This window comes from Heliangelus exortis, chromosome Z, assembly GCF_036169615.1.
Source record: "Heliangelus exortis chromosome Z, bHelExo1.hap1, whole genome shotgun sequence".
Taxonomy (NCBI): domain Eukaryota; kingdom Metazoa; phylum Chordata; class Aves; order Apodiformes; family Trochilidae; genus Heliangelus; species Heliangelus exortis.
The window spans coordinates 28,891,332-28,915,134 of NC_092454.1; the positions used below are offsets into that span (position 1 = coordinate 28,891,332).

General features: G+C 42.8%; 1 protein-coding gene and 1 long non-coding RNA gene across 2 annotated transcripts; both read left to right on the plus strand.

Moving 5' to 3' along the window:
* Nucleotides 1-280: 280 nt before the first annotated feature.
* On the plus strand, nt 281-17,318 carry ISOC1 (isochorismatase domain containing 1). The gene is made up of 5 exons (XM_071730075.1): nt 281-875; nt 11,282-11,401; nt 11,542-11,745; nt 12,086-12,202; nt 15,892-17,318. Exons 1-5 carry the CDS (start codon nt 576-578, stop codon nt 16,036-16,038), a joined length of 888 nt encoding a protein of 295 aa, XP_071586176.1. The 5' UTR covers nt 281-575; the 3' UTR covers nt 16,039-17,318.
* Nucleotides 17,319-21,649: 4,331 nt separating this feature from the next.
* Nucleotides 21,650-22,311, plus strand: LOC139789398 (uncharacterized). The gene is made up of 2 exons (XR_011723162.1): nt 21,650-21,832; nt 22,028-22,311. It is a non-coding gene; the product is annotated as an uncharacterized lncRNA (long non-coding RNA).
* The last annotated feature ends 1,492 nt before the right edge of the window (nt 22,312-23,803 follow it).

The window sequence follows — 23,803 nt, forward strand, 5'->3', positions numbered from 1 at the left end:
CCCCCCCTCTCCGCCAGCCGCACCACGGGGCATGGCCTCTCCGCTCGGTTCGCCGTTCCCCAACACCGCCTCACGGGGCTCTATGGCTCCCGCCCCGTCACTGCAGCAGGCTCTGCCGCGAACTCGGCAGCGGCGGGGCGCACCGCGGCGAGGGGTGAGCTGCGTGCCGGCCGCCCCGAAGACATGACGAGGTTCCCCTAGGCGGACCTGCCCGTGCCTCCCTTCGCCTGCCCCTCTCTAGACCACCCGAACTCCCCCCGTCCAACATGGGCAAACATTTGGGTGAGGAGTTAACTCCTCCCGCCCCCTGGCTGAGGGGGAGGTACCCGCTCTCTGAAGAGGCGAGAGAAGGTCCTGCCCGTCCCGGGTAGGCGCCGCCGCAGCGCGCCCAGCCCCGGGGCTCTCGAGTCAGGGCCGGGCCCCATGGTGAGTGGGAGGAGCAGGAGCAGCCGCAGCGAGGTCCGGGGGCAGCCGGCACCGCCCGCTCGCCCGGCCGGAGAGAAGAGGCAGCGGGAGGAGGAGCGGAAGCACAGACCGCAGCGAGCTGGCGAGTAGTCTAGCGGCCGCCCCTGAAGATGGCGGCGGCTGAGGCGGCCCCTTCTCCGGTCGGCGGGGGCTGCGCACCGGCGGGCGGCACCTCGGTGCCCGTCCTCTTCTGCTTCTCCGTCTTCGCGCGCCCCTCCAGCGTGCCCCTCGGTGCCGGCTACGAGCTGCTGATCCAGAAGTTCCTCAGCCTCTACGGGGACCAGATAGACATTCACCGTAAGTTCGTGGTGCAGGTGTTCGCCGAGGAGTGGAGCCAGTATGTTGACCTGCCCAAGGGCTTCCTGGTTAGTGAGCGCTGCAAGGTGCGCCTGGTGCCGCTGCAGATACAGGTGAGATTCGACGGCAGGGCAGCGCCGGCCGCCACAGGTGTGGGTGGGTGTGCGAACCTGTCTCGCTGCCGGCTGCAGGTGCCCACCCCCGGACACTTTCGGGGAGAACTGGCAGCGAGCTGAGACAGCGAGGGGTGCGCGGCCGGAGGAGCCCGGAGCGGACTGAAGCCCCGGGCAAGCACCCTTAAGCCAGCGCTAACTTATTTCTCCGTGCAAACTTTCGTTTTACTCAGGCGGGAAGGCAGGTGCGTCCCACGAAAAGGTAATTGGTCTTTGCTTCAGCGAGTCAAAACTTCGCCCCGGGAATGGGAAGATAGCCTGGTGGATGAAATAATCAATACTTTTCAAAAAAAGGCAGCTGGTGCTACCTGACCTTAACCGCGGTTAATTCTGCTAAGTGGAAACTCGAAAGATAAGGAGGCTTTGCCAAAACTGTTTCAGAGCTCGTAGGTCGGTAGGATTTCTGTATGCCTTCTTGCCCAAAAAAACTTTTTGCAATTTACAGGTTCAATATATCACTGGTTTTATGGACATAAGCCAGGAAACCAGACTGCCAGGCAGATAATACCACGTGTTTTCCATACTAAGATATCTTTGTGCACACTAGAGATTTATAACAATTGTGCTGTAATAGTTGGACTCCAAGCAAAATTACTTTTTTTTTTTCTTCAGCATCAGAGACTTTAACTTTAAAAACAAATAACCGAAAACCCCCCACAGTTAATGTTTTAATCAGAACATTAATGTTAATTTATAATTCAGAAGGTATAATTTGTCAACATTACTAAGAAGTTGAAAATAGATATCATAAAAACTGGAAGATTATTTATCTTCACTTTATGTTTCCAGAAATGGTCTAATTCACACTGTTTGTGAACCCTGCTTAATCATACTCTCTTGAACCAGTAAACTCTCAAGGTGGCTTCTTTGCTTATAATGTATATCAACGATGCCTTTGAAGTTTTTTTTTGGTTTGGTTTTTTTTTTGTTTTTTGTTTTTTAAGCCTCCATACAGAAAGAGTGGTTAAAAAGACCAAGCTAAGTCTACTAACTCATTTTGTCATTTATTATTAATGTTAGCATTTGTCACTCGTATTCAGTTTAAAATCTTTCTCCTTTTTGTTCTGGAAACAAAATGGATGAGGGCTGAGCCAGGAAAACTAGAAAGGACAGTCTCCCCAGCTTGCAAAAATGGGTTGGTATGGGAGTTGATTCCAGCAAGGATTTTAAAAACAGAATTGGTGTAATCTGGGCATGTAACAGTGAGGCAGGTAAGAATTTTGCTTCTTATTTGTCCATGCAGATCACGGGCTCTGCAAAGGAATTGTTGCAGATGACTTCTGCACTAAAACTATACATGCATCCTGAGCATTTGTAGCAGGATGTGTATGTCGATGTAAAAGGTACGTGTTGTGATATGGAAGAATATGTCATTCCCAAGGTGCAGATGGACTGCACAGCTTTTATTATAGAGATTCAGAATGAACCATTATTTAATGCATTAATTGCTCAATTGATAAACTACTTTGACTGGCACGTTTGCTATTTTGTGACAATAGCAACTGTTGATATGAAAAGGATGGTACTTGCGTATTATTTTAGTTGCCTCCTTGGTGTGCTTCAGCAGCTGAGAATGAACTAGAGATGTCACAGTGATGTAGTCATGTTGCCTTAAACCCCCCACAGGTGCTCAGAGATCACTTGTTTGAATAATGTGGTCTGATACAGTCACAGCTGCACTTTTTAGATCTTTAGGATTTACTGATGGGAAGGTATACTTTCCTTCTGGATGTTGAGTCATGCACTGGTACTGTTAGGTGCCCTCTCCCCACCCACCTCCTAATATTTTATCTGCATTAACACATGACATAGATTTGTCAACTGTGTATGTGGCATAGTCAGTTTAAGTATAATTTTTGAACATGTCTCTTGAGAGGAACAGTCTTTGCTTACCAATGAGATTAGACTTGCTTATTTGAAAAGATATATTTGGTTTAAAATCAAGATTTACATGTATCATCTGTATCTCGGCATGCTTTATAAAGTATGTGCATCTATTTTATTAGTATTTTAACCCCTGGGGTGGTAGTGCCCTGGAGCACTGGAATTATATCCTCCTGTTTTGATTCCTGTGCAGACCTGTCATTGAAAGATGCCTTTTGTCTCAGTAGACTTGGTTATTTCAATTTCCTGTCCCTGCAGTTGAGGTAGGCAGTAATTTAATAAAGAAATCATCATATTTTGCCCTTCGAAAGCCACCCATGTATCTCAGCTCAAGGCTTGATCTTTACAGGGACATTTGCTCTCTTTTGTGCCTTTGTACTGTGCATTTGTTTGTACATTTGTTTAATGGTTTGCTGTCTTGGCAACATTGCTTGTCTGTGCTCTTGAAACTCTTCAACCACAGACTTGCAATGAGGAGGGGCTTTTCCTCTGGCCTCTTGGTGAGCAGGATATTTGCTTGCAACTTGAGGAACTAAGTACAAGCAGAAGGGACCCATCTGTTTTTCATGGATTTTATGTGTTTAAACATTTTTTACAGAATACTAATAAAAAAAAAGCTATGATGCAGTCACCATCACGGAAACATGGTGGGATGACTCACATGACTGGAGTGCTGCCATGGATGGTTACAGTCTCCTCAGAAGGGACAGACAAGGTAGGAGGGGTGGCTCTATATGTTAGAGAGTCTCTTGACTCTGTAGAGCTTGGGGTCAGTAACAACAAGGTTGAGTGCCTGTGTGTCAGAATCAGGGGTAAGGCCAACAAGGCTGATATCGTCATAGGAGTCTGTTACACACCACTGAACCAAGGCGATGAGGGTGATGAATTATTCTACAAGCAGCTGGCAAATGTCTCAAAATCTCCAGCCCTTGTTCTTGTGGGTGACTTTAACCTGCCGGATGTCTGCTGGGAACTCCACACAGCAGAGAAGAGGCAGTCTAGGAGATTCCTAGAGCACAGAGAGTATAATTTCCTGCTCCAGATGGTAAATGAGCCCACCAGGGATGGGTCCCCTCTAGGAATTCTGTTCATAACCAGAGAGGGGCTGGTGGGAGATGTAGTGGCTGTCTGGGGCACAGTGACCTAGAAATAGTAGACTTTTCAATACTCAGGAATGCAAGGAGGGCCATCAATAAAGCCTCTATGCTGGACTTCTGGAGAACAGATTTCGGGCTGTTCTGAAGACTGATTCAGGGTGCAGCCTGGGAAACAGCCCTTGAAAACAAAGGGGTCCAGGAGGGATATACTTTAAGAATCAAGTCCTGAATGCGCAGGAGCAGTCTGTCCCTGTGTGCTGAAAGGCAAAGCGGAATGGAAGGCAACTGGTCTGACTGAAAAGGGAGATTTTGGAGGAGATTAGGGTAAAAAAGCTTAAAAACTATGGAAAAAAGGTCTGGCTACTCCAAGAGTTTAGGAATATAGTTTAGTCATGTTGAAAAAGAATTAGAGTGATGAATTCACAGTTTGAGTTTAATCTTGGCACTGAAGGATAACAAAAGGTCCTTCTACTGATACATCAACAGCAAAAGGAGGGGCAGGGAAAACCTCCATTCTTTGTTGGACATGGGGGGAAACGTAGTTGACAAAGATGAGGAAAAGGCTGAGGTATTTAACACTTTCTTTACCTCAGTTTCCAACAGTGACACAGTTGTCCTGAGGACAGCTGCTTCTGGAGGTCTTAGAGAGAAACAGGAAGCTGAGTAGCTCCTCTGTAATCCAGGAGGGAACAGTTAGAGACCTGCTGAGCCACCTGGATTCTCACAAGTCTATGGGACCTGCTGGGATCCACCCCAGGGTGATGAGGGAGATCGTGGAAGAGCTCGCCAAGCCGCTCTCCATCATTTACCAGCAGCCCTGGCTGACTGGGGAGGTCGCAGATGGTTGGAAGTTGGGGAATGTCACAGCGATCCACAAAAAGGGAGGACCCAGGGAACTCCAGGCCTGTCAGCCTGAGCTCAGTGCCTGGCAGGGTTATGGAGCAGAACATCCTGGGGGCAATCACACAGCACCTACAGGATGGACAGGGGATCAGATCCAGCCAGCACGGGGTTAAGAAGGGCAGGTCCTGTCTGACCAACTTGATCTCCTTTTATGATCAAGTGACCTGCCTGGTGGATGAGGGGAAGGCTGTGGATGGAGTCTACCTACAGGACTTCAGCAAAGCCTTTGACACCGTCTCCCACAGCATTCTCCTGGAAAAGCTGTCAGCCCAGGGCTCAGACAGGAGCACTCTGTGCTGGGTTAGGAACTGCTGGAGGCCCCCAAAGAGTGGTGCTGAAGGGTGCTGATCCAGTTGGCGGCCGCTCACCAGTGGTGTCCCCCAGGGATCAGTGCTGGGCCCAGTTCTGTTTAATATCTTCATTGATGATTTAGATGAGGGGATTGGGTCCAGAATTAGGAAATTCACAGATGACACTAAGTTGGGGGGGAGTGTGGATCAGCTGGAAGGCAGGAGGGCTCTGCAGAGGGACCTGGACAGACTGGAGAGTTGGGCTGATTCCAACAGGATGAGGTTCAACACAGACAAGTGCCGGGCCCTGCACTTTGGCCACAGCAACCCCATGGGGAGCTCCAGGCTGGGCACAGAGTGGCTGAGAGCAGCCAGGCAGACAGGGACCTGGGAGTCTGGAGTGACAGGAAGCTGAACATGAGCCAGCAGTGTGCCCAGGTGGCCAAGAAGGCCAATGGCATCCTGACCTCTATCAGGAACAGCGTGGCTAACAGGTCCAGGGAAGGGATTCTGCCCCTGTACTCAGCCCTGGTGGGGCCACAGCTTGAGTCCCGTGTCCAGTTCTGGGCCCCTCAGTTCAGGAAGGAGATTGAGGTGCTGGAGCAGGTCCAGAGAAGAGCAAGGAGGCTGTGAAGGGATCCAGCACAAGTCCTGTGAGGAAGGGCTGAGGGAGCTGGGGGTGTTCAGTCTGGAGAAGAGGAGGCTCAGGGGAGACCTCATCACTCTCTACAACTCCCTGAAAGGAGGTGGGAGCCAGGGGGTTTTGGTCTCTTCTCGCAAGCAGGGCATGGTCTTAAGCTCTGCCAGGGGAGATATTTAGGTTTAGCTTAGATATTAGGAAAAAATTCTTTACAGAGAGGGTGATTGGGTATTGGAATGGGCTGACCAGGGAGGTGGTGGATTCTCCGTCCCTGGAGGTTTTTAAGAAGAGACTGAATGGGGCTATGGTGCCATGGTCTGGTAACCACAGTGGTAATGGATAAAGGGTTGGACTTGATGATCTCAGAGGACCTTTCCAAACCGGCTGATTCTGTGAATATTTATGGTTGGAATGGGTGAATGCAGGGCCACTGGTTTAACGTCTTCTAACTCTAAATGCAGTTTAATAGTTCTACTGAAGCTATTGTTCCAAGGAGCACTTGGAACATTAAAGAACTGGAAAAAAAGAACTGATAGTAAGAAAGATTTATTAAAATCCAGTCTTGTTTGTATAGCTTTACTCCACAGTAAGAATTTGGATAATTTCAGATTTGGCGCTGAATTTTGTACTGTTTTAGTTATATGAGGATGTACTTATCTGACTAAATCTGTTCCTTTTATATGCTGAACTGCATGTAAAAGGCTGCAATTTGTCTTAGAAAAATATGTTCCTAAGATGAAACACATGCAACCTATTCTTCCCTTGAAATATGTTAAAGTGGGTTTATTTGAAAAATAAGCAGGAAACTGAACCTTAAATATATTTTTTAAATGAAGGAAAGGAAAATTATAATCAGCTTCTTTTCACTGTTGTCTTTATATGCTGTCCTTGAAACACCAGGGCTGCAAGGTTCTCTGCTCTGACTTTTTATTGGGTAACTTTGACATGTGTTTCCTGAAGTGACTAGTGATGTCACGTGGGAGTATTTCTCTGCTTCCATTTTGTTGTTCATTAAAAACACAGGAGGAGAATTTTATTTTGTATGTATAGTGGTTTCCTGAAATTCTAACACAGAAAATACAGATAAAGAGACAGTGTATGTGAATATTTGTGTAAAGCTGATTCTGTAATTACAGTACTTCATCACAGTCATATTTTGCATGGTTGGTAATAATCAGGAGAGATTAAACAGATGTGAAAAAACACCTGTCCTTTCCCACCTAGGCCTTTATTGGAGTAGAATGTAAAGCTGTACGTAGCTTGTGATAACATACCTTTAAATGCTGGTCTGGTCAAGGTCCTAGAGATGACATCTCTAGCAGCGTAAAAGAGCTGCATCAGATTACATCTCAGTCTCATGTACCTATTCTGGTTGTGCTGTGAATAACTTACAGCTAGAGGGAAATCCTGATGACTAACTGAGAGGAGTGAAGCAAAACAAACTGAAAAGCTTACCTACTACATGGGAGACCTTCAAGACTTCAAGGTTTTGTTTTGGGGTTTTTTGTTTGGTTGGTTTTTTTGTTTTGTTTTTTGCTTGGGTTTTGTTTGGTTTTGTTTGATTTGTTTTTTAAATGTAAGTTGTTTACTGATGCCGTGACTCAGTAAATGTATTTTAAGTGGATTCATACAGGCACTGTGTGGTGCAGGGACTTACCAGCCTTGTCCAGGCTGTTCCTCCTTGGGGTGAAAGTATAACAGATGCTGTCATGCCACCCCAGGGTTTGATATCTGGGGGTAAGTCTGACCCCATCCCAGCTCCCTGGTAAGGTGTGGCACTGGAGCGGTGCATATGGTCATAGTTTTCACTGCAGGGAATGTGTGGGGATGTCTCATGTCCCTGATGCCGCGTGTCCTGAAAGGATGGCTTTCAGATCAAGCGAGCAGTGGGATTTACGTGGCACACTGCAGGACCAGTAAGTGGAGACTTTCCTTTATATGCATCAGATACTTCTGTGAATTTATTTATGAAATGCATTAACTACTATTTATGAAACAGTTTCAGACTGGTTTTTGCTGTCCTCTGTCCTTCCCACATCTGCTAGTCCAAGTATCAACAGCAGCATGCTGATTTTTATTTTTTTTTTAATCTTGCCATCTACTTCTTGATCTGCCGCATGTCACACCGTTCAATTCAGACTGCAAGTTAATCAGATGTAAATTTATGAAAATCAGTATAGGAATTATTTGTGTTAGATTTTGTAAGAACTTTTTTTCAAATAGCAAATGTATAGTTGACCTAAAAAGCTTTTATTTAGCAAGTATATACTTGACCTAACTTTATGTTAGGGTGCTGCTAGTAGTAAACTGAGGTCATAAATTAAATCACATTAAGCCATCTTGATAGTAGAGGAAAGCAGATATAAGGCTTTTGCTCCAAATCCCTGTGATGTTTGTCATAAACATCTAGGATTATGGACTCAGTTAAAGTCTGTAATAAGGATGCCCCGAGACTGGAATTGCAGTCTGTTTAGTTCCGTGCTTCACTGTCAAATCAGAATGATACAGAATTGTTCTCTACAGGATATTTTCTGAATCCACTGCTTACAAATATTCTGTCAGACATGTCATTGCCAAAACTGAGAAAGCAGAAATCAAGGTTTCCATGGCACACTGGAAGAGCTGGGTGAAAAAAGGTGCAGTTCATAATGGAAGCAATGGAGGTAGAAATCATTCCTTCACTAATGTACAAATAAGCACCTTCACAAATAAAAGTTGGGGTAGTATGGGGATGTTTTTGTAGTTAAAACACAACTCAGAAGTCCAAGTATCATCATTTATGAAGGCAGCAAGTAGCATACTGGAAGACACAGATAGAACAGGGCCTGCAAGTGCTGTGAATTGACCTATCTTCTCTCTCTAAAGATTTCCTACTGATGAGAGGTTATACAGGCAGTGAAGTTCTACTGGGATAGTAGTCTTGGGTGCTGTGATGTAGACTGCAATTAGAAAACACCCCATGGAGGGCAATAAAATTATTTGAACTGAAAGAGGAAAGTTTGAAAATATTGGTTATGTTTCAGAAGAAGGTATGGGAGTGAAAGGAATAAAGGGAGACCAGATCTGAGTCTTGAGGCATGGTTAAAGGTGTTTGTGCATAGTTCTGCACGAGAAGGAGGATAATGATGCTCTTGTGTTTCAAATCTCCACCATGGACAGAACTGGAAATAATCTTAATGTTCTTAATCTTGTTCCTGCTGAGCTTCCTGAGGTTGGCATAGGTCACCTCTCAAGTCTGTCAGTCCCTTCTCTCCAGCATGTCAACCACACCACACAGTTGTCTCATAAGCAGACTTGCTGAGGGTGCACAAAATTCTACTGTCCATGTCTCACTATCCTCACAGGAAAGAATTTCTTCCTAATGTCTAGGCTAAATCTCCCCTCTTCAAGATTTAAACCATTTCCATCTGTCCCCTCACTACACAGCCATGTAAAAAGCCTTACTCCAGCTTTCTTGTAGGCCTCCTTCAGATATTGGAAGGTTGCTATATGGTTACCTCAGAGCCTCCTCTTCTCTAGGCTGAACAAACTCAATGTCTTTAGCCTGTCTTCATAAGGAAGCTGTCACAGCCCTCTGATCATTTTAGTGGCTCTCCTCTGGACATGTCCCAGGAGCTCTATGTCCTTCTTATAGTGGGGGCTCACAAGAGCAGATTAGAGGGGGAGAATCACTTCCCTCAATGGGCTGTCTGTGCTTCTTTTGATGCAGCCCAGGACACAACTGTCTTTCTGGACAAGTGTACACACTGACAGCTCATGTTAAGTTTCTGGTCCACCACCACCCCAAAGTTCTTCTCCTTGGTGCTGCCCTCAATCTTGCCTCTTCCCAACCTGTATTTGTGCCTGAGATTGCCTTGACTCAGGTGCAGAACCTTGCAGTTGGCCTTGTTGAAATTCATGCAGTTTGCACAAGTCCACTTCACAAGCCTGTCAAAGGTCCCTCTGGATGGTATCCATCCATTCCCTCCAGTGTGTTGACTTCACCACACAGTTTGGTGTCATTAGCTGAGAGCGCATTCAATTCCACTGTCTACGTTGCTGATAAAGATGTTAAACAGCAGTGGTCTGAGTTCTGACCCTGGAGGAACACCACTCATGACACAGCTCCACTTGGACACTGAGCCATCGATCACAGCTCTTTGAATGTGACCATCCAGCCAGTTCCTTATCCAACAAGTGGTCCATCCATTGAATCCATATTGTTCCAGTTTAGAGATCAGAAGGTGGATACCTGATACACCATGGATATCTGCTCTACTGTGGACCTCTGTGGGCTGCAGGGGGACATCCTGCCTTACTATGGTCTTTATCACAGTCTGCAAAGGAATCTCTGCTGCAGCACCTTGTGCACCTCCTCCCCCTGCTTCTTCAGGTGTCTGCAGACTTGTTTGTTTCACATGTGCTTGCTCCTCTACTCCTGCTGATGTTTCACAGTGCCTTTATTTTTTACCCTTAAATATGTTTTCCAGATGCACCCCCAGTATCTCTGATGGGCTCAGCTTTAGTCAGCAGTGTCTTTCTTGGAGCTAGCTGGCATTGGCTCTGTCTGACTGGGGCAGCTACTGGCATCTGCTCACAAAAGACACCCCTGCAACCTTAAACTTAATATATCCCTTCTCTTCCAAAATGCACTATTTGATAGATTTTGTAATTATGTTTTAAACTAAAACATTACAGCCTAAGTTTGCAGAAAATTAAGTGCATACAATTAATGGCTGCTTCCTAGAAGCATTTTTTTCTATTTGATTCATCATTCTGTTAAAAAGCTCTTGAATGTATGTAATTCCTCTCGAGTTGTCTTAGAACTGAATGATGTATGTAGCTCCTTTTTTTCCCCCTGCAGTCTCTACTGAAGCCTTATTCTTTGCTTCTGCAGGTAGTGCAAGTAATTTTGTACAAACACAAAGCTCCCTTTCAAAGTGTGAAAAAATGCAATCTTTTAATTTTTCTTGCCTCTGCTTCTGCCCTACTTGGCTAAGCTGTATGAGGGAAACTCTGGGAGATTACTTTTATCATTAAAATGTATTAACTTCAGATTATGGTCATAACACTGACAACCCTCTACTTCTCTTCTATCATTTGGACTTACATAGACAACAAATGGATTGCACAGTATAACTATTGAATTTTTATGTACATGGGTATTGAAAGAGTTAGGTTTTGTTTTAACTTCAATTTATTCCAATTTTATGTCAGTTCAAAGATTTGTGGACTTAAAAATTAATTTAGGGAATGTAATACTGCAGTTGGTATTTTTTTTTTCTATGCAGTACTTTGGGAAGTATGCTTCTACATCTTCCTTCAGAGTTCACAAGTTTCCATTTATGTTTATGTTTATGTTTACTGATGTCTCCCACCTAATAAAATCTTGATTACCTATTGATGATTGTCCTACACTGCTTAGTATCAGCCGTTGATTTGAATTTAGAAACATACCTGGAAAAGGTATGTTGCAAAGTCTTTCTCATTCTGCTTTTTCTCTGAAAGGGTCTTCATTGTTACGCAAAACATCATCTGGATTTTATTTTTCAGATTACTACTTTGGGCAACCTGATACCCTCAAGCACTGTGTTTTTCTGTTGTGATATGCAAGAGCGATTCCGGCCTGCCATCAAATACTTCGGTGATATCATCAGTGTAGGCCAACGGCTGGTATGGTTTGTTTGTTGTTTTTCTTGTTGTGAGTTTTGATCATTATGTGTGGTTATTCAGTTTCAAGAAATAATGCCTTTGCTGTTTTTGTTCTTTAATAATTACTTTCCTTGTATTCTTTCCTCCTTGCTTTCTTTCAGCTCCAAGGTGCACGGCTCTTAGGAATTCCAGTTATTGTAACTGAACAGTATCCAAAAGGTCTTGGCAGCACTGTGCAAGAAATTGATTTGACAGGAGCTAAACTTGTGCTTCCCAAAACAAAATTTTCAATGGTGTTGCCAGAAGTTGAAGCAGCATTAGCAGAGATCCCTGGAGTCCGCAGTGTTGTCCTGTTTGGAGTAGAAGTATGTGCTCAGCCATTCTTGTTCTGTTTTACAGTAATGTCTGTACTATTGTGGAGCAGCAAAGCATTGCTTTTTGTAATTAAAAGTCAGTTCATGTTGTGTACAACTTACATACCCTTTGCAGATCAATTTATTCTTGTGTTAATGTCTTAGATACTATCTCATAATTGAATTCGAAATTAGATACTTCTAAACTACAGATTCTTGTCTCAAGCTTGATTGGCATTTAAAACCCATATTGAACCCTAATTAATTCTGTGCTCTAGTTTGGCATTGTACTGCTCATGTTTGTAATAATGGGTTGTTCGCGGGGTTTTTGCCTCTGCTTTCTTCCCTGTAGACTCATGTTTGCATCCAGCAAACAGCATTGGAATTAATTGGCAGAGGTCTTGAAGTTCATATTGTAGCTGATGCCACCTCATCAAGAAGTATGATGGACAGAATGTTTGCTCTTGAGGTAAATTTCTTAGCCAAGGCTTTGGCTTTCTGCACCTTCGTTCTGTATGTTAATTTCCTTGCTCATTGTTAATTAACAAGGAATGTCTAGTGGTTGTAAGCAGTGGACAAATGTAGACTTAAGAAAAGGTGAATACTCTGATTCTCAGAACAGCTTCCCAGATGAAGAAGGATTACTGCATTGCTTTCCCTCCCTAAATTATGATTTAATATGTGGGGTGCTCTTTGAGACAATTGGATTTTAAAAGTGATTGTTTCATGTAATCTAAGTTAATCTGTGTAACCATTAGCATTTTAGGATATTTTCATACGGAGTGTTATCTGTAAAGCAGAATAAAAGTGCTACAATAGACTTTTGGTCTGTTGCTCCAAAAAGTATGTGTTCTGCTTTTTAAATTCCTTGAAATGCATTGTAATATAATAAGTGATCCTGCTCAAAGCTCCTTCTTACATATCTCTCTCCCCCAGCTCTTCCACATCGGTCCAATTAAAACTTAATCTCAAGACTCTATGATTAAAGACTTCTTTTCCCCCCCATTCTAGGAGCTTAATCTAAGTAAATATTGAGAAAGTAGATATCTTCTTGCAGCTACGTGATATCAAATTCATGCGAATGATATTTTGGTAGCTTACTCTATCTTTGCATGTCACTGTTAGAAATAAAAAACTGATAAATACATTAAATAATGCAATTTTTTGCCTCAGGCCCTCACAGTTATTTTGGAAAATGAAACTAATGACACAATTTGATACTTTTTTCATGCATTTGGGGAAGACTTAATTTCTTCCGTTCCTCATGAATAAGAGAATTAAAGGCTAAAGGGAAATTACTAGCATATATCATTTGATGAAACCCATGGCTTTGATTAAGTGGAAGCTTAACGTTGTTTGTCATGTAAAGCATAATGACGCACATGGAGTACGGGAAAGACTGAAATTCGCAAGTCAGTGTGGTGCAGCAGCAGTGCAAGGCAAAACAAATATAAAAAACCTGAAACCTGTTTGCCTTATTGTATTTATCTTTATGTATTTTGATTATCACTTACACTGTGTCTGAAGCATAGAAGTTGGCTCAGTGTAACAGAGGCTAAAGCAGTGACTAGCTAGCTTTGCTTTTCTTCCTACCATCTTGATAATAATGGTTGGTTACAAATGCTATCATTCTGACCAGTTGGTATGGTTTTGCCATGTTTTCTCACCAAGCACAAACAAAATGTTTTGCTGTGGTCCCTTAAGTAATGATTCAGGGAACATTTGCTGACTTGCTGTGATGAGTCAGCCAGTTAGATGGCAGTGACTTCTTCTCTGTGTCTGTCTTTTGCTGTGGAGCCTCTGTTAAAAATGCTACGGAGGGCTGTGGGTTGGAGCAGGCAAGAGATGGGCATGCTTGGATTCAGGAGACCAGGACAAAGGGACACATACACTGTGCATGTCAGTAATCCTGATTGACAATGGTGGTATATTTCTTGAGGACATTGGTAAAATATCTAAGCACTGGGTAATCCTTCTCTAGTCTCACTATACAGCTGACAGTTCCTAGTCATGCTTTCTAAATTGATGAGTCTGAAATTGTCTCTTGTGCAAACTTGCTTGTTGACCTGAGGTGAGGCTTTCCGGATCCTATTTTTAGAAGGCGGGTGTAACATTTACCTCCCACCCCCCTCCCACTGTTTACAGTGTTGTTTCAAGGATGATAAAGAGTGACTTTGCAGTGATACCAACAAGCTTCCTCAGCAACCTCACAGAAATCCCATCTGGCTCCTCCCAACAGTTTGGTTCTCCATGTTTCTTCTCACATAGCATGTAGTTTGATGGTACCGGTGATGAACATGCAAATTGCTGTACAAACAAGTGTACTAGAAGTGCAGTTTGAATTAGCTGATAACCAAAGCCTTTGTATCTGTTTGTGTGACCCTGTAGAGTTATTGTCTTCATTTCTATTGTGTGCTTAAAAGTCACAGCAAGCAAAAACTTGCAAAAATACCCAAACCAAAACTGAAAAGAAAACCTCCAAAATTTCCATTGATTCAATCCAATCTGACTGGCCAGGGTTGCAGCTGTTCTTAATCCTTGCTCTACCTTGATGAACATGCTCAACTTGGTTGAACTATTGTAGACTATTCTGCAGGATTTCTTCTCTGTTCTACATCTGTTCTTTGTTTCTGCTGTGTGAATGCTTGCTTCTTTCCTTCATCTGAAAGACTGTGTTCTAAACTGTTTCCTTTTCTTGAAAATCATTCAGCATGCACATGCTTCTCACATTCCTATATTCCTCAAAGCTATATGAATTATGGATAATCCTAGAAGTAGAGTATGAGCCAATGCTAGTCTCCTTGACATGTTATGTATGTTTTGCTTCTAAAGAAAAGACATTCTCTTTTTTTAACTAACAATTCTAAGTAGAGATTCTTTAAGAGTCTTTTTTTTTTCCCTCATCCATACTAGTTAGAAGCAAAAATTTTTTAATCCTGGGGAAGTACATCTAAAAACATTGCCATATTTCATTTTGATTTTCGTATTTTTTTCTTTTGTATGTGTAGATGGTTAAAACAGATGTGTTGTATAGGAGAGCTGGGAAAGCTATCTGATTTGTTTGAACCTAGTATCACAGGGCTTGCTGCCACTACTGCAAGCAGGAAGCATTGACTGGAGTAAATCTAATCTAGTTAGTTTATCATTATATAGACTGTAGTTACATATACTTCACTGGTCCCTTAAGATTAATAACTATCCCCATTAATTCTTTGTAATTAAACAACTAGACAACAGTGATCTGTGTCTGCCCTAAACTGTTTGGACCTTCTTTTTCTTATGTACATTAAGCATATTAATTGAAATCTGTCTGAATGTATGTCTGTTGATCATTTCTGCCTGTTGTCCTCCCATGCCCACCCATTATAGTGGGTGGAACATGCACCTGAGAAAAGGATAGAGGCAAAGGTGGATCCATGAAGGGTTTTATTGCCAAAGCATCTGTGTGATTGCTGGGAAGCTGCTGGAAGACTGGGAGTGTTCAACCTTTACTTTGCTATGTAGGCAACAACATACTGAGGCTGTGATGAGTTCTCAGTTAAAAGGGCCTGCTTTCATGCCACTATGATTTATGGGGTATTTAGAAGGGCTTTTTCTTTGTCTCCTGAAATTATTAGAACCTGTGTGCTGTGTAGTCCAAAGACTGAACTACAAGTGCAACACAAGCCCAGAAAGAGACATTGTTACAATTAAGTTTCTTGACTTTACCTTGGACCTTGCTAGCAATTTTCTTTATCCTCAGGTCTTTTCAGATCTGTGTTCAGATCTCTTCAGACAGTGAAGAAAGCTATCCTCTGGACCATACAAGGGGAAATTGTTTTTAATATATGCTGGAGGAGGGTCTTCTGTACACTAAATCTGGTTTGGGGAGAGAATCCTGTCTAAGAAGGAAGCCTTGTTTGTAATCCAGGGCAGCATTTTTCATCAGTTAAGTCTAAAAACAGTTACTTTCCATTCAAGCTTTATAAATGGCACTATTAAGAAATGTTGATATGGAATGATATTGCTGACGTGGAATTATATGGAATGCTGATATTGCTGATATGCAATAGGAGACAGGACTTTTTTTTTTTAAATACCACTTGTGTTTTTTACAAAATATATTCTCATTAACATTTGTATTTCACATTATTCTCTCTCTGTTCTTTTCTCTTTCAGCGTCTTGCTCGTACTGGAATTATAGTTACTACTAGTGAAGCTATATTGCTGCAGCTGGTAGGTGATAAAGAACATCCAAAATTCAAAGAAATACAAACTCTCATTAAGGCAAGTGCCCCTGAATCAGGGCTCCTTTCCAAAGTTTAAAAGGGATGCCAAGGAAATAGATTGGGATCACATCATCATCTTTAGGGAGGAAGGAAAGCTGTAAGCTCCTTTCACTCAAAGTTTGGTAGAGAAATGTGAAATTAAAAATTGCCATACTCATTCTTGCCTTAGCATAATTATCTGGTTATTCGTCTGGGTGCCAGTATGTCCTGTTTAGTAACAAATGTCAGAGGCTTTTGAACTTTTATAGTCACATTTCCAAAATCATTTAAAAAACAAAATTTAACAGTGGTGCCTGCTAGTCTGTATTACACATTGATTTTAAGAGCTCCAGAAATATGTATGTCTATAACAACTGTTGATTGTGCACTTTGTTAAAGCATTCTGTCATATTCTGTTTTACTTTTGTATTAATAAAAGATAATTACATATTAGACAAATGTGGTGTGATACACTGTAATGTTCTATGTAAACGAAATACTTTAATGGGGCATAAGTTAAAACTGAGACTACATGTGCCCTTCTGTTCTGTAGCATAAAATTAAGTGCTTTGCTCTGTAGACAAGATGTATGGATCAAGCAGAAGCTTCGGCTGTGTCTGATTGTTCTAGTTATTCTGCATCATGACTGTGAACTGACTGCCCAACCCTGTACTTCCCTTAAGTATACACAGAATTAAAACTGTCATTTTAAGTGTTGTTCATAAACAACTGGTGTCAAGTCTTTCAGAACTAGCAGATTACCAAAATGTTAAATAAATTGGCAGTGCTAAGATGTTTAAGATTAAAAGCTTTGTATCTCTTAGTGATTAATCTTTTACTATTTTTAGATTTGATTGTTTGGATTTTTTAACCCCGCTTTAGTTAGATTGGGTAGTTCCATCTGATTTACTCATTTGCACAAGTGAGCTCTGAAAGCTTCTCCAGGTGCTTGTGCTTTTTTGTGGGCTGCAGCTGGGTGGAATCGGAAGGGAATTTGGCCTAAGACATTCTTTAGAAAAATATAATCTTTAGCTTAATGATATATATGTATTTAGAACCAGTCTTTTAAAACATGATTGTTCAGAAATGCACTTCTTTCATGTTCCAGTGGTTTAAACAATGTTGTATAAAGTTTACAGTGTGACTGAGGTTTTTTAAAGGATTAATAGACGTCATACTGAATGCTGATCTTTCTGGTAGAAAACCCATTAAGAGTACACATATAGTTTTAGACTGCATATTTTACCCATAGGATGGCTCTAAAAGAATTGTTTTCAAGAGTTATAACCTTTGTATATTCAAAACCAATAAAATACTAACATTTGCTGTCTCTTACAATTGTGATATTTCTTGAAGAAAGCTATGTTTGCCATTGGCCTTATTCTGTTTTGTGCACTTGTGGCATGCCATGGGAATTCTGTGTAAAGATCAAGGGTAGATAGTGTCTAATAATTCTTGTTTTCTTCGTCTAGTTATAGTGTTATGTAGTGCTCCAAAATACAGGGAGTGAACATTATGCTTCAAGTTGTAGACAAGGAGGTGAGTTATGTTGAAGAACCATGGTTCTGTATCACTAACCAATATTATGGTCAAGGTCCTTAATTTGTGTTTTTTCCATAAGCTTAAAAAATAAGAAAGCATAAGTTATGTTATTTTATAGCATAATCCAGTGTTATGTTATAAAACCGGGCTCTTGGGTGTGCATTTAGGGGCAGAATGATTGAAATCTTTCTCCTTTATTAGATGGATACATTATTCAGCATCACATAGATCATTTAAAGGAGATTTTTTTTTCATGTGTTTATTTTCATAGAAGTGTTTATTTTCAAAAGAATCATGGAATGGGTTGGGTTAGAAGGGACATTAAAAATCATCTAGTTCCAACCTCCCTGCATGAGCCAGGACACCTCCCATTAGATCAAGCTGCTCAAAGCCCCATCCAATCTGGAAAGCTCCATCCAAACTATTCTTTTTCTATTCTTCTACAATAATAGATAAATTGTTGCCATATTTTTCTTACTTTAGGTAATTTAATTAGGAGAGAGATTCCTTTGCTTCTTCATGCTCTCATCTGTATGCTCGATTGTCTGACAAGCAGGTGTCACCAGGCAGTAGAATTGTGGAACTGTCATATGAGAAGAGCTCTGCAGGCTGTTAGATTATACAGTCTAAGTATTGCCCTGCAAGGATATTAAATAAATAAATTAATGTGATAACATGGAAAAGAACTGCTTGGCTGTACACTCAGGTGATTGTTAAGAAGCCTAATTCATCACTGTTAAAAGTGCCATGCTCTCCTTTATTTAAAGGCTTCACCACACTTAGGGCTGAGCAATATGATTGACACCTGCTGTAGGTGACTTCAGCATAGTTTCTCTTTCCCTGGGGAAAGAAAAAGACAGTTCTTGGTGGAGAAAAAATTGCTGTGTTCTTAGCCTCACCAGAGCAGCTGGTGTATAAATTCTGCACTAAATATAATAGTAGGTATGTGTGTGAAAATGAAGAATGAATAAAGAAATCAGCCATTGCTAGTCAATCACAAATGGCTGGAGAAAGAATTCCATGGGACTTCCTGTAATTTCTGCATTTGCCTTTTGACCTGAGCAGTCTCAGTTTTTTTTAGAAGCCTTGTAGATTTATTTTTTTTAGTTTTTGCGATTTTTGTTGAACGGAGATTCTTCTACTGCTACAGATTTTCTCTCTTATGTAAGAAATTAACATTAAATGCTTGATTATTTTATGAACTCTTTTCAATTAAACATGATGTAATAGTTGGAGCTGTGGAGCCCTGTGCAAAGGCAAATGATATTGAGGTGGATAAGGCTTTTGCCTTGGTAAGTGTTGATGCCAGCTAGTAATGTTACGTAGTTCACTTGCTATTCTTAAGGGTATTTTCTACCATATTAAGTGTTATGGCAGTGACAGAAGCTGCCAGTGATTTGTAGAATCTGTTTGATTTTTTTCTCCGTCTGGACAAATTAAAGACAAACTACACTAGATTGGTATAACAGATGTCATTCATGTAGGTTTAGAATATCTACTCTGCAAATGGCAGGAAATCTTTGGGAAAAAATGATCAGCTCTCTGTTAGTTGTCTGGAGCTGGTTTCTCTGTAGTAATCTCTAAAATAGAATGCTTTAATGAAGCTGTTGTGAGACCTTCCTGCAGTTTCAAGAACTGCTTCTTGTACAGTGGAGATTTATGATTTACAGTATGCTGCTTCTGCTTCTCTTACGACAGTACTAAATAGATAGAGTGTGGCTTATGGCCTTTGTCACACATTTTAATGGAATAAGTTTTTCATATGAGATAAAGGAATATTTATAAAGGACTGCTGTTGATAGAATGAAATAAGTAGCATCATGATCAGGTCAGGCTTACTAAAATTTAAGTTGTTCTTAACCAACATAAACACTTAAAACTCAAGTGGCTCTTCTGCCACTGAAAGCATTAGGCCTTGTTTTAATGAAACCCTTTTATCTGCTCAATAGAGAAGACTGGGCAAACAGAGCTGTTAATAGAGAATAGATGGTGAAGTACACAGGCAGAGCAGAAAATAAAATCTGGTTTATAATTATTGATTTTTACTTCCATGAGAATGTTAAGAAGCTGGAACACTTATTAACTTATTAACTTAATAATTATTATTATTATAGAATCACAGAATCAGCCGGTTTGGAAAGGTCCTCTGAGATCATCAAGTCCAACCCTTTATCCATTACCACTGTGGTTACCAGACCATGGCACCATAGCCCCATTCAGTCTCTTCTTAAAAACCTCCAGGGACGGAGAATCCACCACCTCCCTGGTCAGCCCATTCCAATACCCAATCACCCTCTCTGTAAAGAATTTTTTCCTAATATCTAAGCTAAACCTAAATATCTCCCCTGGCAGAGCTTAAGACCATGCCCTGCTTGCGAGAAGAGACCAAAACCCCCTGGCTCCCACCTCCTTTCAGGGAGTTGTAGAGAGTGATGAGGTCTCCCCTGAGCCTCCTCTTCTCCAGACTGGACACCCCCAGGTCCCTCAGCCCTTCCTCACAGGACTTGTGCTGGATCCCTTCACAGCCTCCTTGCTCTTCTCTGGACCTGCTCCAGCACCTCAATCTCCTTCCTGAACTGAGGGGCCCAGAACTGGACATGGGACTCAAGCTGTGGCCCCACCAGGGCTGAGTACAGGGGCAGAATCCCTTCCCTGGACCTGTTGGCGACACTGCTCCTGATAGAGGCCAGGATGCCATTGGCCTTCTTGGCCACCTGGGCACACTGCTGGCTCATGTTCAGCTTCCTGTCAATCCAGACTCCCAGGTCCCTGTCTGCCTGGCTGCTCTCAGCCACTCTGTGCCCAGCCTGGAGCTCCCCATGGGGTTGCTGTGGCCAAAGTGCAGGACCCGGCACTTGTCTGTGTTGAACCTCATCCCGTTGGAATCAGCCCAACTCTCCAGTCTGTCCAGGTCCCTCTGCAGAGCCCTCCTGCCTTCCAGCTGATCCACACTCCCCCTCAACTTAGTGTCATCTGTGAATTTCCTAATTCTGGACTCAATCCCCTCATCTAAATCATCAATGAAGATATTAAACAGAACTGGGCCCAGCACTGATCCCTGGGGGACACCACTGGTGAGCGGCCGCCAATTGGATCAGCACCCTTCAGCACCACTCTTTGGGGGCCTCCAGCAGTTCCTAACCCAGCACAGAGTGCTCCTGTCTGAGCCCTGCGCTGACAGCTTTTCCAGGAGAATGCTGTGGGAGACGGTGTCAAAGGCTTTGCTGAAGTCCTGTAGGTAGACTCCATCCACAGCCTTCCCCTCACCCACCAGGCAGGTCACTTGATCATAAAAGGAGATCAAGTTGGTCAGACAGGACCTGCCCTTCTTAACCCCGTGCTGGCTGGATCTGATCCCCTGTCCATCCTGTAGGTGCTGTGTGATTGCCCCCAGGATGTTCTGCTCCATAACCCTGCCAGGCACTGAGCTCAGGCTGACAGGCCTGGAGTTCCCTGGGTCCTCCCTTTTTGTGGATTGCTGTGACATTCCCCAACTTCCAACCATCTGCGACCTCCCCAGTCAGCCAGGACTGCTGGTAAATGATGGAGAGCAGCTTGGCAAGCTCTTCCACGATCTCCCTCATCACCCTGGGGTGGATCCCAGCAGGTCCCATAGACTTGTGAGAATCCAGGTGGCTCAGCAGGTCTCTAACTGTTCCCTCCTGGATTACAGAGGAGCTACTCAGCTTCCTCTTTCTCTCTAAGACCTCCAGAAGCAGCTGTCCTCAGGACAACTGTGTCACTGTTGGAAACTGAGGTAAAGAAAGTGTTAAATACCTCAGCCTTTTCCTCATCTTTGTCAACTATGTTTCCCCCCATGTCCAACAAAGAATGGAGGTTTTCCCTGCCCCTCCTTTTGCTGTTGATGTATCAGTAGAAGGACCTTTTGTTATCCTTCAGTGCCAAGATTAAACTCAAACTGTGAATTCATCACTCTAATTTTTTTTCAACATGACTAAACTATATTCCTAAACACTTCCTGAATAGCCAGCCCTCTTTTGCATAGTCTGTAAGCTCTTTCTTTAACACAAATTTTGCTCAGTATCTCATCCAGGCTCGTCATCTTCCCCACAGGCTTGCCTTTCAGCACACAGCGATCATTACCAACATCTGGAATGGAGTTACCACATCTGTAGAAGAGAGAGATCCATCAGTAACAGCTCCAGGCAGGAAAAGCAGGCACAGTTTACACAACAGCAAATGCCCTGCTAGGAAGAAATTCTGCATTTTTTAGAGGTTACTGAGCGAGCTGCTCTCAGCTCACTGCTACAGAAAGGGTCAATCAGAACAGTTTAGCTCCTGTCTGCAGGGTGAGTACTTCACTCTGCCTCCTGTGAAATTATTGTGCTTGTACAGTGCCTGAGTATGCTTGCCAGCACGCACCCATGGATGTGCTTTCGCTGACCTTTGGCAGCTGGGATCCATGGTGGTGAGTGCCATAGAAATAACGTGGCTTGAAGAGTGGAAGCACCTTCCTTTGTATAAGTTTTGTTATTGTTTTTTAGGTGAAGTTAAGCAAAATGAGAAGAATTCCTGCTCTTTCAAGAGGAGGCCTCCCATTCTCCAGTGCCAGGCTGCCTCTCAGGCCGTATTTTATAGCACCTGATGGAAGTACAATTGCTGTGTGTGCTGCCGGGTTAAATGGACACAAGGACTGACATTTACTCAGCATTCCCTTCTCTTCCTACATTTGGAGGGAAGATAGAGGAGAGTAAGAGGAAGGGGAAAAGTATGGGAAGATGTGCAGCAGCTTCTAGTGGAATCATTTCACCGTTGTGTTTTGGTTTTTTTTAATAGCCCTTTACTTTTTTCTTCCATTTTAACTTTGCAGGGCATTAGCTGCTCCACTCGTTACACTGTCTTTATGACATTTTTACTTGATAAGTCATTTGTTTTAGTACTTTAAAATTCTCTTAAATAGGTCTTCAATGTAGGTTTTTAACTTTAAAATATGGTTGCATTTTTACTGATAGTAGATGTGCTGGGCTGGGGAGAAAAGGCCCTGTAGTCAGTCTGCCTCCAGCCAGAGCTGGAGCTTCTGCTAAGAGCAGAACCCGGGCAGAGTTGAAGAGGGCAGCCGTGAAGGAGCACGTCTCAGGTGTGAACTCTGAGCTTCTGCCAGTGCAGAGTTCCAGGACTGGCAGTGACAGAGGTGCCACCTTCAAGAGCTGTAGTCTGTGTGAATAGAGCTCATGTATATTTTTAATAGTCTTTTTCCCCCAGGCAAGTCACATGTTGGTACGCCAAAGTGCTGCCTGGAAATTAGCTCCCCAGTTTCCCTGCGATGAAGTACGTACCTGTTTTGATTTCCTCTGCTTGGCCTCCTCCGTGAGTCATGCTCCCCTCCTTTATACTACCTACAGTCTGACTACCTGGCTTTCTAGATAATACCCCCCCTCTGAAGAGTTTTCCTTCCGTATCTCCTCCTGTTGAAGCTGGGTCAGTCCTCAATGCTGATTTTCCCATTTTAACTCTACCCAATGTATTCTGGAGTGGGGGAGATCAGAACTGCACACGTGGGGGTTTTTAGGGCAAAAATTCCTGATTTGTTCTGTATTCCTCGTCCACTCGGCTTCCCAGAAGTCAAGCACACGGAAGATTTTCCATGACGTATTTATAAACAAAGCTCAATTACCGTGAGTGGTTAGCAATGTGCATGTGGTTACACTCTGGTTACATCACTGTTCCTGCTATCACACATGCTCAGGGGAAGGGTCTTCACCTGGGCAGGGCTGGGCTTTTTGCCTCGGGGGTGTGATTTTCAGGATTATAATGAGCTAAGTTCACCCAAAGGACACAGTTGCACAAATTCTGTAACCCCAACTGCCCCAGACTGGTTCAGCAGTCAATCCTCTTGATTTGATTGGAGTTGTTCTTTATCACCTCCTGCATTCCTTAGGCTGGGTTATCCATACAGGCCTCGAGTCTTCCTTGCCAAATTAGCGATTTGCACAAGACGCGCTTAGAACCTCTCGAATAAGAGCTTGAGTTCTGTCCTTGCTCAGTGCCAGCTACAGTACTAATTGTGTGCCTTTCTGACTGCAGTTTGAATCAAATGTGCCAAGCTCTTTGCCGCGTGCCAAGCAACAGCTACAGGTGCAGTGTAGGAGTAGATATAAACATACAAAACCTAACACGATTATTCTCACCATCATCAACAATTTCTTGAGCCATAGGCTTGGTCAGGGAATCAGGAAGCTAACCATCCCCAGATCTCGTCAAATCCTAGAGCTGTATCACCCTTTTGAATTTCGTGTAAGATCTTAGTTTGCTGTCGGATT

Coding starts and splice junctions, on each gene's coding strand:
- ISOC1 (XM_071730075.1), top strand. CDS start 576: ATGGCGGCGGCTGAGGCGGCCCCTTCTCCGGTCGGCGGGGGCTGCGCA. Junction 876..11,281: donor TGGTGCCGCTGCAGATACAG/GTGAGATTCGAC, acceptor TTTATTTTTCAG/ATTACTACTTTGGGCAACCT. Junction 11,402..11,541: donor TCAGTGTAGGCCAACGGCTG/GTATGGTTTGTT, acceptor GCTTTCTTTCAG/CTCCAAGGTGCACGGCTCTT.